At 46.6% G+C, this 15,555-nt stretch overlaps 1 protein-coding gene across 4 annotated transcripts in view; it reads right to left on the bottom strand.

Annotated features, from left to right (window-relative positions):
- Nucleotides 1-15,555, bottom strand: part of IRAK2 (interleukin 1 receptor associated kinase 2) — a 54,740-nt gene that overhangs the window by 17,789 nt on the left and 21,396 nt on the right. For 2 of the 4 annotated variants that reach the window (XM_079122565.1, XM_079122563.1), the window contains exons 3-7: nt 11,932-12,075; nt 6,986-7,092; nt 4,579-4,773; nt 4,432-4,496; nt 1,142-1,256 (exon numbers count right to left, since the gene is read on the bottom strand). In XM_079122565.1, the coding sequence (XP_078978691.1) occupies nt 1,142-1,256; nt 4,432-4,496; nt 4,579-4,773; nt 6,986-7,092; nt 11,932-12,075 (626 nt within the window). The remainder of the gene's footprint in view (nt 1-1,141; nt 1,257-4,431; nt 4,497-4,578; nt 4,774-6,985; nt 7,093-11,931; nt 12,076-15,555) is intronic. The other 2 variants (XM_079122564.1, XM_079122566.1) reach the window with 2 other exon arrangements.

Below are 15,555 nucleotides of genomic sequence, written 5' to 3' on the forward strand. Positions count from 1 at the left end.
AGCAGTCATTTTTATGATGACAGGGATAGCACTCAGATTTCCCTCTTGCAAGAGAAGCTAGGGTGTTTGCAAGCCACGCACATGGGCCTTACGCCCATCTCGTGTGTACTTCACAAGCACCGAGAGGAGTGGAGAGTGGGCTGAAGCCTCCCACTTGCTCCCAGATGCTGCCACTGCCACTCTGAGACTGAGTCTCCCAGGTGAAATCACCACGTGTTTTTCAATCACTGTTTTGGCTTCCACGTCCCCTAATAACTGGCCTAGCATCCCCTGCTAGGAGATTTCTTTTCAAAAACACTGAAGCCAGATGAACCCAATCGAAAACCCCGGTTCTGATACCTAGTAGATGTGCCTCTTCAGGCAAGTCACTTTGTACCTGTGCCAGAGACCCCTCTTTTGGAAAATGGGGGCAAGGGGGGACCTCTTTGGTTGTAGCAAGGCCAAAAAGAAATGACACGTCTGGCAAACAGTGAGAGCTCAGAACAGTTGGCGACCCTTTGTACACCATGATTAATGGTTTCATCTGGTTCCTGCTAAGGGAAGCAACAACTGGGTTGTGGAGGAACTCCCTAACCTGTCTGAGGATTTTATAAGCAAGGGATTAAAAAACTATAAATTTTAGCTGGTGTTACATTCACATGACGTAATAGGTATTAAAAGGAAGATGGTGTAAGTTTTCCTTCCATTCTGTGTCCCAGCTACTTAGTTATCCTACCCAGAGTCAGACCAGTTTCTTACATCTTTTCAGGGACAATCCATTAAAACATAAGCAAAAAGGTATATAGTGGATGAACATTTGTAATAAAAATTCACCTCCACTTTTCCATACTCTTTCTTCTTAATTATTTTTCTTATCCTGCTGCATTGGCTAATACCTCCAGAACAATGATGAACATAATTAGTACCATGGGATACCTCTGGCTTGCTCTTGACTTGCCTCTTGTCAGATAATTTTTACACAGGTTTTTCCTGAAGATATTTACTCAGATCTTCTCTCCCTTGACCCATCTTCTCCTCTTGAAGTCCTCCCTGGTCTTCCATGAGTGACCTTTTCCCCTCTGGCCTTCTGTAAGTCTTTAAACTTGATTCCCTAACTGGGTGCTACCTGTTCCTGATCTCTTTTTGTGACCCAGTCCCTTACCCGATCCTGGAGTCTGTCCTGTAGAGAACCATTTGCCATGTAGGGGTAGATCAGGCTGTGAAACTGTCTTCCAGAGCAGTAGCCCAGTAGAAGTAAGATGTTGGGGTGGCAACTTCTAAAATCAGGCATCAGCACAGGGTGACGAGTCAGACAGCAAGAAGAGTCAAAGACGGATCCCCACCGCCAGCCCTCTCTGCCCTCTTCACCCACAAGGACACCAGCAAACGCCCAGGGGCCTTACACTCACCCCTAAGGGCCTCGCCTTGCTGCACTGCTCTGCAGTGTGACACCTTCACCACCCACTCTCCAGGAACAGGGGCCTCGAGGTTAGGGAACGTGTCAAGGCCACAGCCAGCAAGCCATGAAGCCAGGCCCCAGGTCCATGTCAGTTTGACTTTGGAACTGGGGTTCTTCCCCATAAACCTTTCCCCCTGGGTCTCAGTCACCATTCCCTCCTGAATCTCCTCCTTCCTCTCTGGCTACTCTTTCTTGGCCTTTTTTACTAAGACCTTCCTCTTTTGCCTTTCTCTGAAATAAGGATCTATTGCAGTTGAGCGCCTCCATTTGCTGCTATTAGGAACAATCCCAAACCCCTTAACTCATGGCCCCATCTTCAGCTCCACACCTGAATGTCTAACTGTATCCTGATGCTCAAGTCAATGTCATCATAGTCTCAGTAGGTCCCAAACCTGTTTCTCCACCTTTATTTATTATGTCTGCAGTGGGCATACCACCCATCCAACTTCCTGGATGCTCCCTTACATCCTGCATCTAATGCGTCACCATTCGCCACCAGCAGTTTTCAGAATGCCCCCTTCATTCCCCTCTCCTCTGCCTTGGGTCACACCCCTTCCTATCCCATCGCCTCCCAGCTTCCCCGCAGCCTGATCTCTCCACCCTCCTCTATTTCCTGTCCACAATTGTCATGACCTTTAGTTATTTACAGGTCAGTCCCCCACTGGACCATTAACTTCTCCAAGGCAGGGACTGACAGCTTCAAGTCTGCACGCCCTGGAGCCCAGGAAAGGGCTGGACAGCTCCCATTATCTCAATCAGTGAATGAGGAGTGACTGCCAACTCCACTGAGGCACTCTGCCAAAGTGGAAGCAGAATTATATTTACAGTTTTGATGAAGTGTGTGTGTACAGATGTGTATGTGCATGTGTGCACTCACATCCATAAATGAAAAGAGAAAGAATGAAAGATATATTAAAATAATCCAGGGCATAGCAGTACCTGCCTATAATTCCAGTGACCTGGGAGACTGAGGCAGGAGGATCACAAGTTTGAGGTCAATCTAGGCAACTGAGCAAGACCCTCTCTCAAAATAAAAATTTTTAGAAAGCTTGGGGGTGCAGGTCAGTGATGCAGTACCTGCCTAGTATGTGCAAGGCCCTGGGTTCTATCCCCAGCACTGCAAACAAAAAAAGATGTTGAGCACAGTGGTGTACACCTATAATCCTACTAAGAAGGCTGAGGCAGGAGGATCATGAGTTCCAAGGTCAGTCTGGGTAATGTAGCAAGACCCTAACTTGAAAATGAAATAAAAGGACTGGAGATGTGGCTCAGTAGTACAGTGACCCTGGGTTCAATCCGCACTATCACAAACAAAAAAAATAAAATGTTAATGCATGTACTTTATATTTTCTTATTTATAAATTTTCTTCTAGTACTAAGGATAGAACCTATGGAAAGACTCATGCATGCTAGGCAAGTGCTCTACCATGGAGCTACACACCCAGTACTCAAAATTATATTTCTTAAACTATGCCATTGTAATCATGCATTGCGTGGCCAGCATGTGATAGGGGGTCAATATGCATTTAAATTCATCGATTCATGAAGGGAGAGCCAGGACAAAGTTCCCAGGACTGTGAACAAGCTTTCCCAGTCCCCAACCAGCTCTGGAATTGGAAGGCCCATTTCACGTCTCTGGCCAAGTTTACCCATTGGCAAAATGAGCAGATTTGAAAATAACTTTTGTTTTTGTAGTACTGGGGATTGAATCCAGGGTGCTCTACCACCGAGCTACATCTCCAGCCCTTTTTGTTTTTTATGTTGAGACAGAATCTCACTAAGTTGCTAAGGCTGGCCTCAAACCTGCAATTCTCCTGCCTCAATCTCCCAAGTAGCTGGGGTTACATGCATGAACTATTGCACCCAGCTGAAAATAACTATTTTGTTGTTGTTGTTGTTGTTGTTGTTGTTGTTTTTTCTTTTTTTGGGTGCTGGGGATCGAACCCAGGGCCTTGTGCTTGCAAGGCAAGCACTCTACCGACTAAGCTATCTCCCCAGCCCCTGAAAATAACTTTTGAAGACCTTTATTACTTTTCACTGGGGTTCAGTAAATCTGTTTTTTTTTTTTTTTTTCTTCAGTCTCACACATGCACTACCACTGTACTACCCAGTCCCTCAGAAGACTTTTCCAGCAAAGGACTGGTTAGTAAATAGGTTAGACTTTGTAGGTCATACGGTCTCTGTTCCAACTACTCAGCTGTACCCTGTAGTACAAAAATAGGTACAGATAATCTAGGCATAAGTAAGCATGGATATGTTCCCAATAAAACTTTATTATAGGCACGACAATTTGAATTTTATATAATACTCCTGTGTCATAGAATATTTTTTCCCAACCATTTAAAATTGTAAAGTCCATTCTTAGCTCTTCTGGGCTACAACTTTAAGATGGATTTATCAGAGTTGTAATTCATAACTCTCTGCCTATCTCAAAGGATGGGATAGAAACATATTTCTTCCCATATGAAAAGAAGGGTATGGAGTGAGCCAGGTTTCCTCTATAATTCTAACCTATGCTCATACTTGCTACATAGGAAAAGCATGGACTCTGGACACAGACCATGTAGGTTCAAATCCTGGTTCTACCACTTATTAGCTTTGTGATTGTGGACCAGACACCTAACCTCTCTGGGCCTCCACTGACCTATCTATAAAACAAAATGATAACAGTAGCTATGTTATAGTGTTCTTGCAAAGACTGAATGAGTTTATATGCTGATTTAAATGTGTCCCCCAAAGTTCATGTGTTTGAAACTTAATCCCCAAATTCCACATGGTAATGGTATTTGAAGGTAGGCCCTTTGAGAGGTAATTAGGACTAGATGAGGTCGGGAGGGTGCCCACCCCCACCCCCATGATGGCATTAGTGGCTTTATAAGAGGAAGAGAGAAAACAGAGTGCTTCCCACCACACCTGCCTGGCACATAGGAAGCACTATATAGGGACTGCCAGTTATTATAACTGAACAAAGTATTTTCCAAAGGGGAACTTACCTAAGACAAAGTTGCACCTCTGCCTGGAAGAACCTCTCCACTGACCCTGGACTTGAGCAGGTTGTCTGTGGAGAAAGATGCGGGAACATGAAGACCTAGCCTCCCCTGTGCAGCCTCCACCCCTCTCTAGAAACTCATCAGGCTCACCTCTCTGAGCTTCTTGAAGGCTAAGGGCATCCCATGCCTTTGCCCTCTGTAGACATCAGCAAAGGTGCCTTCACTGATTCTGTGGCTTTGGTCAAAGTCATCGGTTGCCTGGACTACATCTTCCTCACTCCAGAAAAGGCTTTCTTCAGTCATGCTCGAACATTTTTCCTGCTGTGGAACGGAGGTGCTGAAGTCCTAAGAATTCAGAGAGAAGAGAATGAGATTACCATGGAAGCTGGCTTTCCCTGCTACCTTCAGGGACCCTGGAAACCAGAGCTGAGGGGGTGGAATGGTTATCTTATTCAGGAGGAAGTGGTAAAAAGGACACAGATGGGCCTGAGCTCATACCCCAACTGCACCTTGAACTTGCTCTGTGAACTTGAAAGAATTACTCAACCCCTCTGAGCCTCAATTTCCTCACTGGCAAAAAGGAAGCTAATAATAGTACCCCAGAGGGTCATTTTGAAGATTCACTATAAGATATCAGTGTCAGAGAGTCAAAGAACTAAAGTGAGGTCACACATCCAGTCAACAGCCACACGTGGTGCTCTCAGTCCTAAACATAATATGATGCTGGGCCTCCAGACCTCTGGAAGTGGGAAATGAATTCATAAAGCCAAGCACAATTCTTTAATTAGAGTCTCAGAGTCTTGGTGCACATGGAAGCCTATAAAAAGATGCTCTGCTTTAGTACCTCCACTTTTTAAAATAAGGTACATATAAATTGAAATTTGATAAAGTTACACATGCTCTTATTAACAGTTTTAGAAAATTAGGGGCACAATATTCTCCATAAACCCATTATCTATTTAATTGCTATTAAAGTTTAGTGTATTTCCTGCCAGATAAATACACAGGATTTATTTAGCAAAAACGGGACTTGGCTGCACACAAATATAGCTTGGATTTCTGGTGGGGGGGTTGTTGTTTTTTTATTAAAATCTTTTATTTTTACAGACTGAATTTTAATTCATGATATACAAATGGAGTACAACTTTTCGTGTCTATGGTTGTGCACGATGTAGATTCACACCATTCATGTAATCATACATATACATAGGGTAATACTGTCTGTTTCATTCTACTCTTTCTGTCCCCCATCCTCTCCCACCCCATTTTCCTCTACACTATTCAAAGTTCCTATTTCTGGTTTTTTTCTCTTGATATTATATCATGATCATTCTCCTGAGGGATTAGATCATCTTGGAAAACTTTTTTTTGTGGGGGGTGTGCCGGGACACTGAACCATTAAGCCACACCCCCAGTCTCTTTTTATTTTTTATTTTGAGACAGGGTCTTGCTAAGTTGAGGCTGGCCTCTAACTTGTGATGCTTCTGCCTCAGTCTCCCGAGTCATTAGGATTACAGGCATCACCACTGCACCAGGCTTAAAAACAGTTTTAAAAATGAAAAACCTGCTTAGAAGAGTTCATTATGGAAGAGATTCATTAGCCAGATCCACACAGCTGTCTCCTACCCAAGACACTGGGCCTGTAATACTTTCAAGGACCATGAAAACATTTTAATTTCTTTTATTTATTTATTTATTTATTTTTTTGCGGTACTGGGGGATCGAACTCAGGACCTTGTGCTTGCAAGGCAAGCACTCTACAAGCTGAGCTATCTCCCCAGCCCTAATTTCTTTTAAATTAGAAGAAAATAAATTTATAGTCAGAATTTTTAAAAATTGTTTCATTTTGTTTTGTTTGCAGAGCTGGGATGGAACTCAAAGCCTCAGGCGTAAGAATGCACTCTACCACTGAGCCATATGCCCAGCCCAATGTTTTCACTAATCCAATGTGGATTAATATTTATCTGAATATAAATGTTGTTAGAAAAAGCAATTTGGGTTCTTTGTTTTTGTTTTAACAAAGGAAGGGGCTCAAAAAGGTAAAAGTCCTTGAGACCCACCCAAGTCAGTGCATCCTAAAATCCAAATCATTCAAAATACAGGCTAGTTCAGACTGAGTTACTCAACCCAGGACAACTGAGTTGAAAAAGGCAGGGGCAAGGGTTTATAAGCAAATGACTGCAGTGTCCACACATCTGGAGGGGGAAGGATGCCAATGAGCAACTCAGCTCACTCAGACACAAATGATGGGAAAATCCATTAAAAACATGTATTGGGGCTGGGGTAGCTCAGTGTGCAGCGCTTGTCCAGCATGTGTGAGGGGCTGAGATCCATCCCAGCAATTCACAAAGAGAAAAGAAAAGAAAAACACACTCCGCAAAGAGCACTCATCTTCACCCTACAGGTTCTGTCGCCCACCTATGACAGTAGTCTTGGAGGCCACAAGTAATTTGATGGGTTGATGGGACTCCCTTCTCCTCCCCACTCCCAAACTGGTCTCTGGATAAAGAAATGAACTGGGCGATGCAGGCCGAGGTAGAAGCAGAAGGGGATTTACCTTTGAATCCAGGGAGGTGGGGAGGTGAGGTCGTAAGGAATGAGGGACAGCCTCTTTAGAAGAAAGCGGGACAGAGGCCTGCTGCTGGTCTCTGGCTGGATCGGACCCTGGAAAGGAAGGACTTAGGGTCAGGACTGGCCTGGAGCAGGAGGAGCTGAAGGGTAGGCTCCCATCTAGTCCCCAGACCAAGCCCAGAGCTCTCTCAGTGCTGTCACTTCCTGCCACTCACCACATGACAGCCAACATACCTCATTTAAGCCATGTGACAACTTGTGACACAGGTGCTATTTACCCTTCCACTTGACAGGTGGAGACACGGAAGCACTAGAGGTGGGGACACACCTAGGACCACACGGTTGGTGTGTGGTGGAGCTGGAAATCCCCCTGCCCTGTGCCAGCGCCCACTCAGGCTAACGAGCTGCCAAGCATGCCTTCCAGAAACCTCCATAGCAGCTCACAAGGCAGTGAGCAACCTCTGAGGACAAAGCCCATGGGAGAGTGCTGTCAGAGGCTGAAGAGACCACAGAGGGCTGGGAGAAAGGAGGGCTTCAGGGGGGAAGAAGCATTCGACCTGACCTTAAAAGATGGGAAACTTTATATTATGGGGTGGCAGAGATTGCTGGGGATGAACCCAGGGGTGCTCTACCACTGAGTTATGGCCCTAGCCCCAAGAACAACAATCTTCAGGGTCTCACAAGTTGCCCAGGCTGGGATTCTCCTGCCTCGGCCTCCCAAGTTGCTCCGAATACCCCATGGGGAAATGTTTTTGGTAAGTGGATGTGGGGTGGGAGGGACTGAGGCGGTGGATCCACCGAGCAGAGGTGGGGCAGCAGGCGGGCTCAGCACAGTGGATCCACCAGGCCCTGTTCTAAATGCTTCACATGTGCAATTCATCTCCTGACTTGGGTGGATCACTGAGGTCTGTCCCCACGCCAAGAGGGCTACTAGCTGGGGGAGAGGCTGCCTCTATCTGGGTGATTCTGGGAAAAGGCAATGGGGTTCGGGTCAACACCACAACAGGTGAGTTAGACAAGGAGCGCTAGCTCTCAGCCCGCATCTATCCTTGCTCTCCCCTCACCTCCTCTGGGATTTAGTCTTAGCTCCTCACAGGGGTGACTGTGGTAGAAGAAATGGAACAAGGGATGGAACCTAGGACCTGGCATGTGCTAAGCACACATTCAACCACTGAGCTACACTCCCAGCCCCCAGAATGGTCATCTACAAAGACCCCCCCCCCCCCTCTATGTCTACAGAGCAGGGAGAAGAGGAGGAGAAGGGATTCTCCTGTCAATAGGGTCGGGTTGGAAGCGCAGAGGGACCTCCATGCCTGTGGGTTCTGCACCAATGTAGTCAATCAAGCTCAGATGGAAAATAGTGTAACACCTATATAATATAGCACTTACATTGTATTAGGTATTACAAGTAATCTGGAGATGACTGAAAGGAGGAGGACCTGCACAAGTTATCTGCAAACACTACTGTAATTGTCCACAATTTTGGCAGCCATGGAGGTCCTAGAACCAAGCCCATGATAATTAAGGGACAACTGTAATCAGAAGTTTCATCATCCGTTAATCACCACTGAGTGAGCTGATGGGGACAGGAAGGGTCATTAAACTCTGCTTTTTCAGTGTTTGGAATTTCCCATATGAAAATGCTTTAAGCCAGGTAGAGTGGCACACACCCATAATTCCAGTGACTCAAAAGGCTGAGGCATGTGGATGGCAAGGTGGAGGCCAGCCTGGGAAACTTTGCAAGACCTTGTCTCAAAATCAAAATCAAAAGGGCTGGGGATGTGGTTCAGTGGTAAAGCATCCCTGGGTTCAATTCCCAATACTTGGAGAAAAAAAAGACTTTGCAAATAATTATCTAAGGAAAAGTAGAAAAAGAGGTCAAAATAGCAGACATGCCAGATGGGCCATGGGTGACCTGTGGGTAGGTGATAGGTATGGGATTTGGGGGGTGGGAGGTTTTGTTGTGCTGCTTTAATGGAATTTGTAAATGTTGAAGATCTTCTGCAAGAAAAGCAACGTATGTGCCTGTGTATGTGCACACACGCTATGGCTGTGGGCTGGGGAGCAGGGCTGGTATGTGTATGTGCACACACGCTGTGGCTGTGGGTTGGGGAGCAGGGCTGGTGTGTGCCATAGCTAGTAAGCAACTGGCATCTGCTGTGAGCTTCACAGAGGACCTGGAAGGCCTGAGGACCAGAATGTATTTCTGTGCCTCATTTATCCAGCAAGGTCAGGGGAGGCACCATCTACGTGAAGTGAAGTGTCTCCAAAACACTGAGAGTTCACCCTCTGAGAACTGTTCACAAAAAAAAAAAAAAAAAAAAAAAAACCAGCAGACACTTCTTTCAGAACTCTTTCTAGAATACCTGCTTTTGAGGGTGGAATGCAGGTTCCCCTGCTGTCGGTGTAAGCAGGGTGGCGCAAGTTCTGTGCTAGGTCCTGACGTGGCTGTTCTGATGTGAAACCTTGGGGTTTTTCCCAAGGCAGGCTTTGATCTGATGCCATGAGTGATTACTCACCCATTTTCAGTTTGGGCAAACAGACCATCAACTTCCTGTCTCACAATGCAGTGATCACCTGGTCCTGCCCAGGCACATCTGCTCCCCGGGCCATGCAAGAAAGTAAACATTGCAAAGGCTGGTAGTGAAGGTGACCAGGTGACGTTTGCTTTTATAGTAACTCAGATAATGATTCCTGAAAGGAACTGCTGTATCTATTTACCTGCTCCATCCTGATGGGTGCTCCCCTAGAATTCCCCTATCTTATTGCTATTTTTCCCTTTGGCCACTGGACTGGTTCCCTTATGTTTAATTGCTGGTCAAAGGTCTGCACTTTTTTCCTCTTTCTTTTCTTTTGTGTGTGTATATGTGGGGCGGCACAGATACTGGGGATCAAACCCAGGGCTGTGCCCATACTAGGCAAATGCTCTACCACTGAACTGAAGCCCCAGTCCTTTTTATTTTATTTTGAGACAGAGTCTTGCCAAGTTGCTGAGGGTCTTGCACAGTTACTAAGGCTGGCCTCGAATTTGTGATCCTCCTGCCTCAACCTCCTAAATTGCTAGGAACACAGGTGCCACCACACCTAGATGTACTTTAAAAATATATGTGTTTAGCTACAGGAAATTATCCAGACTCAGTGGTCTGGAATTAACTTCCCATATTCAACCTAGCTAGAATGTCTGGAATGTTTCTAGTATCTGCTAACATTTAGTGAGCACTACTGATTTAGGTGACAACACTGAAATGTATGATCCTTTGACAGTATGGAATAGGTTCTGTTATTTTTACAGAAGAAACTTTGGTATAAGGAGGCTGAGTCATTCTCCTGCTAGAAAGTGATACAAGAGGATTCAAATACTAGTCTGCCTCATGCCCCAAACCTGCTCCTCTTGGCCAGTGCGTTCTTTGGCCTCAGTAAACTGAGATTTTATGGATTTGGGATCTCTGGAGTGCCACTCAGAAGGTCACATGAGAGAGAGGAGGTGAGCTTCAGCTCCAGGGGTGAGAGGGAGACCAAGAGGCCAAGTATGGGTTTCCCTTTCCTTTTCCTCATTTGGCAAACTGTCCCCCAGCCCCTGTCTGGACACGAAGGGATGGAGACGAATCTGAAGTGGTCTGCCAGGCTCTGGGACAGCAGTATGTGCAGGAGTTAGGGACATGTGTGACCAGATCCCATGACTCCATCACCTCTTCCTACTCACGTGCCCTTGAGGGAGTCACTCTTCTTCAGTCTCAGGGACTTCAAGACAAAGCAGCAGAACTGTGACTAACAGAGGGGAGGGGTTGGGGAGTGGCACCCCACCTCTTCCCACAGCTGGGCTGTGAAAGCTGGGCTCTGGACGAAAACAGGATCAGGTACCCTGCCCACGGCCCGCATGCAGAGGCAACCCGTGCCAATGACTGGGAAGGCCACCAGTAAAACACGGCAGCAACTGACCTTGGCTAGGCGGTGCTTCAAAGCCTCATCCGTGGAGGTAAGAACAATACCTAACTCACACCACTGGCCGAGGAGTAAATAAGTCATAATCTTACAACAACAGGGCCTGGCACACAGAAGATCCTCAATTACTGAGCTGTTATTTTTTTGACAAAGATGATAACAAACAAGAGCTGGGATGTAGCTCAGCGGTAGAGTGCCTGCCTCACCTGTTTGAGGCCCTGGCGCATCCCCAGCACCACGTAATAATAAGGGAGCGAATTCTATATGCCCTTTTGGATTATTTATTTATTCAGGTGCTAGGGATGGAACCCAGGGCCTCACACATGCTAAGCACATGCTTTACCACTGACTTACACCACCAGTCCATCTATACATGTGTATATTTTTGTTGTTGTCGTGTTGTTACCGATTTATTGCACTTTTTGTTTCTTATTTGTTCGTTTGGGGTTTGGTTTTTGTTAAGATAGAGTCTCCCTGTGTTGCCCAGGCTAGTTTGGAACTCCCAGGGCTCAAGCAATCCTTCGGTCTCGCCTCCCCAAGTGCTGAGACTACAGCTTTTTTTTTTCAATTTTTTTTTAATTTTATTTTTTATTTTTTGGTACCAGGGATTGAACCCAAAGGGACTTACTGAACCACATCCCCAGCCCTTTTTATTTTGAGACAGGGTCTCGTTAAGTTGCTTAGGGCCCTGCTAAGCTGCTGAGGCTGGCTTTGAACTCGAGTTCCTCTCGTCTCAGCCTCCGAGTGGCTGGGATGACAGGCGTGGCTTTTTTCCCACTTTTAACTCGTCACATGTGACCGCGGCTCCTTGTGTATACACCTGTCTACGTCATCGTGAACCGTACTTTATCACTGTGACAGTCTGTCAGTTTTCTATCCCCCACTGCTAAAGTTCTGGTCTGACAGGCTGAGTTGAATATCCTTCTAGATACACCTTCATTTCCTTAAACAAATTTGCTTTGTTAAAAATTCAAATTAAATTGAGGATACCTGGGCCTGGGAAGGTGGCAGGCCTCATGGGTTGCCCCCTTTCCTGCTCATCCTGGGTGTTTCTCACAGAAGCTGCCACAGGTCCTGGCTTCACCACCTCTGGGGAGGCTGGGAGAGAAGGTCTGATTTCAGGAACTGGTTTCCCTGAAAACAAGGTGGAAAGAAGGTCATTTTCGTTTCCTGACGTAGGATAGCCATGTAGACGCTGGTTCTGCCCTACAGTCACAGAGGGCCTGGGGAGAAGGGTCTTCCTCTCTCTGGACCACGTCTATGCACGAAGTTACCTGGTGATGCGCTGCTTTGACATTCTGTGTTTCACACACCTGGTTTCTGACCATGCCAGATGTATGACCTCAGACAAGTCACTTTCCATCCCTGAGGCCCTGCTTCCTTACCTATAAAAGGGAAATCATGATGATGATGATATCCACTTGCCTCCCTTGCAGGGCTTTTGTAAGCAAGAAAAGGAGAACACAGGCTTTGAAGACTAGCCACTTCCCCTGAACACATGAGCAACTTAAAGATACCCATTCCCAGGCTGTGGATGTAGCTCAGTGGTAGAGCACTTGCCTTGCATGCACAGGGCGCTGAGTTCCATGCCAGCACTTAAAAAAAAAAAAAAAAAACTGTCCCTGTAAGTTGCTCCTTACACCCAGAGGCATAAAAGTTCTTGCTGTCCTACAGCTTCCCTTCCACAGTTCATGCAACACATGTATCCTTCCCCAGTTCGCAGATGGGAGTCTATACTACTATACTACTCAGCAGCATGTCTACAGAGCACCAACCATGCCAGGTCCAGGCCCAGCATCAGAGACATTAAATCCTCATGTCTTTGCATTTCATCCCTGTTAAATATGGTGGGCCTGGGCAGGTAAGTGTTTGCCCATGATCACACAGCCAGAGGCGGGCAGGGCTGGCTGCAGAAGCCTCCTGCCTTCTCACGAGCAATCACTTCCCATTGGCATGGATTTGGGAAACCCCAAAGGTGCTGTGAGGGGGTGCTGACGCAGTCACAGAAGTAAGAATGAAACCCACCAAATCAGTTACAAGGAATAGGGCAAGGGCTGACAAGCACCAGGCAGAAAATACTAGAAGCTTCGTGGGCCTCTAATGGTTTCTCCTGCAACTACTTTCCTCTGCCATCAAAGCAACAAGAGCAACCATGGCACTATGTAAATTAATCAGTGTTCCAATAAAACTTTATTTATAAAAACAAGAGGCAGGCCAGATTTGGAATATGGGTGATTGTTCACTGAACTCTGGATAATAATAAGTTAAAAGACGTATGACTGTATCCGTTGACATGAAAGGTGCCAAGAACATACTGTTGAATAAAAAGAGTAAAAGCAACAGAAAAGCATATGTCATATGTTAGTAGTTTGGGGTAAAATATGTGTAAAAGTATAGAAGAAATCTATATATGAAGAGAAAAGGAGCAGGCATGGTGGCCACACCTGTAATCCCTGCCACTCTAGAGGCTAGGCAGGAGGATTATGAGTTAGAGGCTAGCCTTAGCAATTCAGCAAAACCCTGCCTAAAAATAAAAATAAATAAAAAGGGCTGCGGATGTGATTTAGTGGTGGAGCACTTGCCTAGCATATATGCAAGGCCCTCGATTCAAACCCCAGTACCTCAAAAAATAAAAATAAATAAATAAAATAAAGAGAAAAGAAGAAGAGGAGCCTGAAGAATACACACCAAAATATTGTACCAGTGATTATTTCTGGGTGGAGAGAGTAGCAGAGATTTCATATTGTATGTTTTCTTTTCCTTTTAGTTTTATTCATATCACAGAATTTTTCAACAATGATCATGCATTATTAGCATAGTAAAGAATATTTGTTAAGAAAAAACTAGTGAGCAAGTGAGTTCACATAATGACTAGGATGGATCTTCCACACTGCAGTGAGCAGCCTGCCCTGGGGACGCTGCTGGCCCAGTTCCTAAGCCAGAGAGCTCGTGAGTCAGCCCTCAGTGACTCCAATCTGACTAACTTGTACCTTCACCTCTCCAAGTATGTTCTATTTTTCGCTCCAAGTACCCCCCCACACACTAAGCTGACGTCTGATGTAAGGAAACAATCGGGGAAGTCACGAGAGCAGACCAGGGACACAGCAAGGAAGAGGCCCTGAGTCAGGAAAGTGGGCCCCCCAGAATAGGGTGGGCAGCAGCACGTCATCCTTCCCCTGGGGTCCTCACACACTGCAGAGGGGACTCTAGCAGCAGCTCCTTCCCGGCAGGCACCTGGCCCCGCGTTCTCTGCCCTGGGGAACATTCTGCCTTCCGCAGGCCTGGACGGGGAACAACGGGTCCCCAAACAGGGAAACAAAGAATAGGACTCCAGAGCGGGTCTGCAACAGAGCTGCCCGCCCCCGCCTCATGCTGCTCCAAGGCCTCTTCTTTCCCAGCCTCGGCTCTCTCTCCAGGGACACTGCCTCTCTCCTGTCAACTGCCATCCACAGACCATGCCAGCTGGGAATGTCATGTTCCTCCAACGGCCACATTGGTGGCATCCTTGGGACCTTGTGTGTGAAGCCCAAGGGCAGAGGTGGCTCCCGGATGCTGGCTGAGGAAGGGTCCCAACAATGACCTGCAGAGGCCAGGCCCACAGTATGCGATGCTCCCAAAGGGTCATATCTGCACTGGGCACAGCCCTGGCCGCCACAGACGAGGTACCTGGCCCTGTCTGTATGAGCCTTGATTTCCACTGGGGGAAGGAGACCATCCAGCCTCACTTATCTTCGGTGTCCCACCCCCTGATGACGGCTTTGCTCAGTACAAACCTTTGCCTCTATCAAGTCATAATCGGCAGGAACATCAAAGCCACCAGACCCTTTGGTGACCTCTGAGGGCTCCACCCGTGTGGAACACAGGAAGCTCCCTTCTCTATGTTTTCATCCTAGGGAGAGTCCAGCTCTTCTTTTTTTCTTCTTCTTTCCTCAGTGACACACAGCAGCCTACACCTGGCACTCTGGGTCACACCGAAGGGCACAGAGGTAGGGACACACGTGGGGAGGAGTTGCATTGGCAGGGCCTCAGCCTTCAAGGGAACCTGGTGGCTCGCTTGGGATGACAGCCATCCTCCCACACAGGAGGCACCTAGTCACACTTGGAGGACCACACCCAGCCACAGACATCAGCTGACAGCCAACGTCAGGCCCCATGAGAAGTTTCAGTTTCTCAAAACCCCTGCCTCAGTGTGCTCTGGGATTAGATGTCTTTTTTTTTTTTTTCTGCAATACTGGGGACTGATCCCATGGCCTCATACATGCTAGTAAGGTACAACACTACCACTGAGCTCCATCCCCAGCCCTTCTTATTTTATTTTGAGACAGAACTTGCTAACCTGTCCAGGCTGGCCTTGAACCTGCAATTCTCCTGCCTCCGCCTCTGGAGAAACTGGGATTACAAGCATGAATTATGAGGCCTGGCTAAATGTCTTTTAAATGCAAACAATAAATAATATGAATAAACATCAAACAACTTGGGCTGGGGTGTGGCTCAGCAAGCAACAAGGCCCTGGATTTCATCCCCAGCACCACAAAAAAAGAAAACAAAGCAAAATTTATTAAACACCTTCATTTCTGCCCTGGAGTTGCTGATATATGTCTGAATTGGAAGAGG

This window comes from Sciurus vulgaris, assembly GCF_902686455.1.
Source record: "Sciurus vulgaris genome assembly, chromosome: 19".
Lineage (NCBI taxonomy): Eukaryota > Metazoa > Chordata > Mammalia > Rodentia > Sciuridae > Sciurus > Sciurus vulgaris.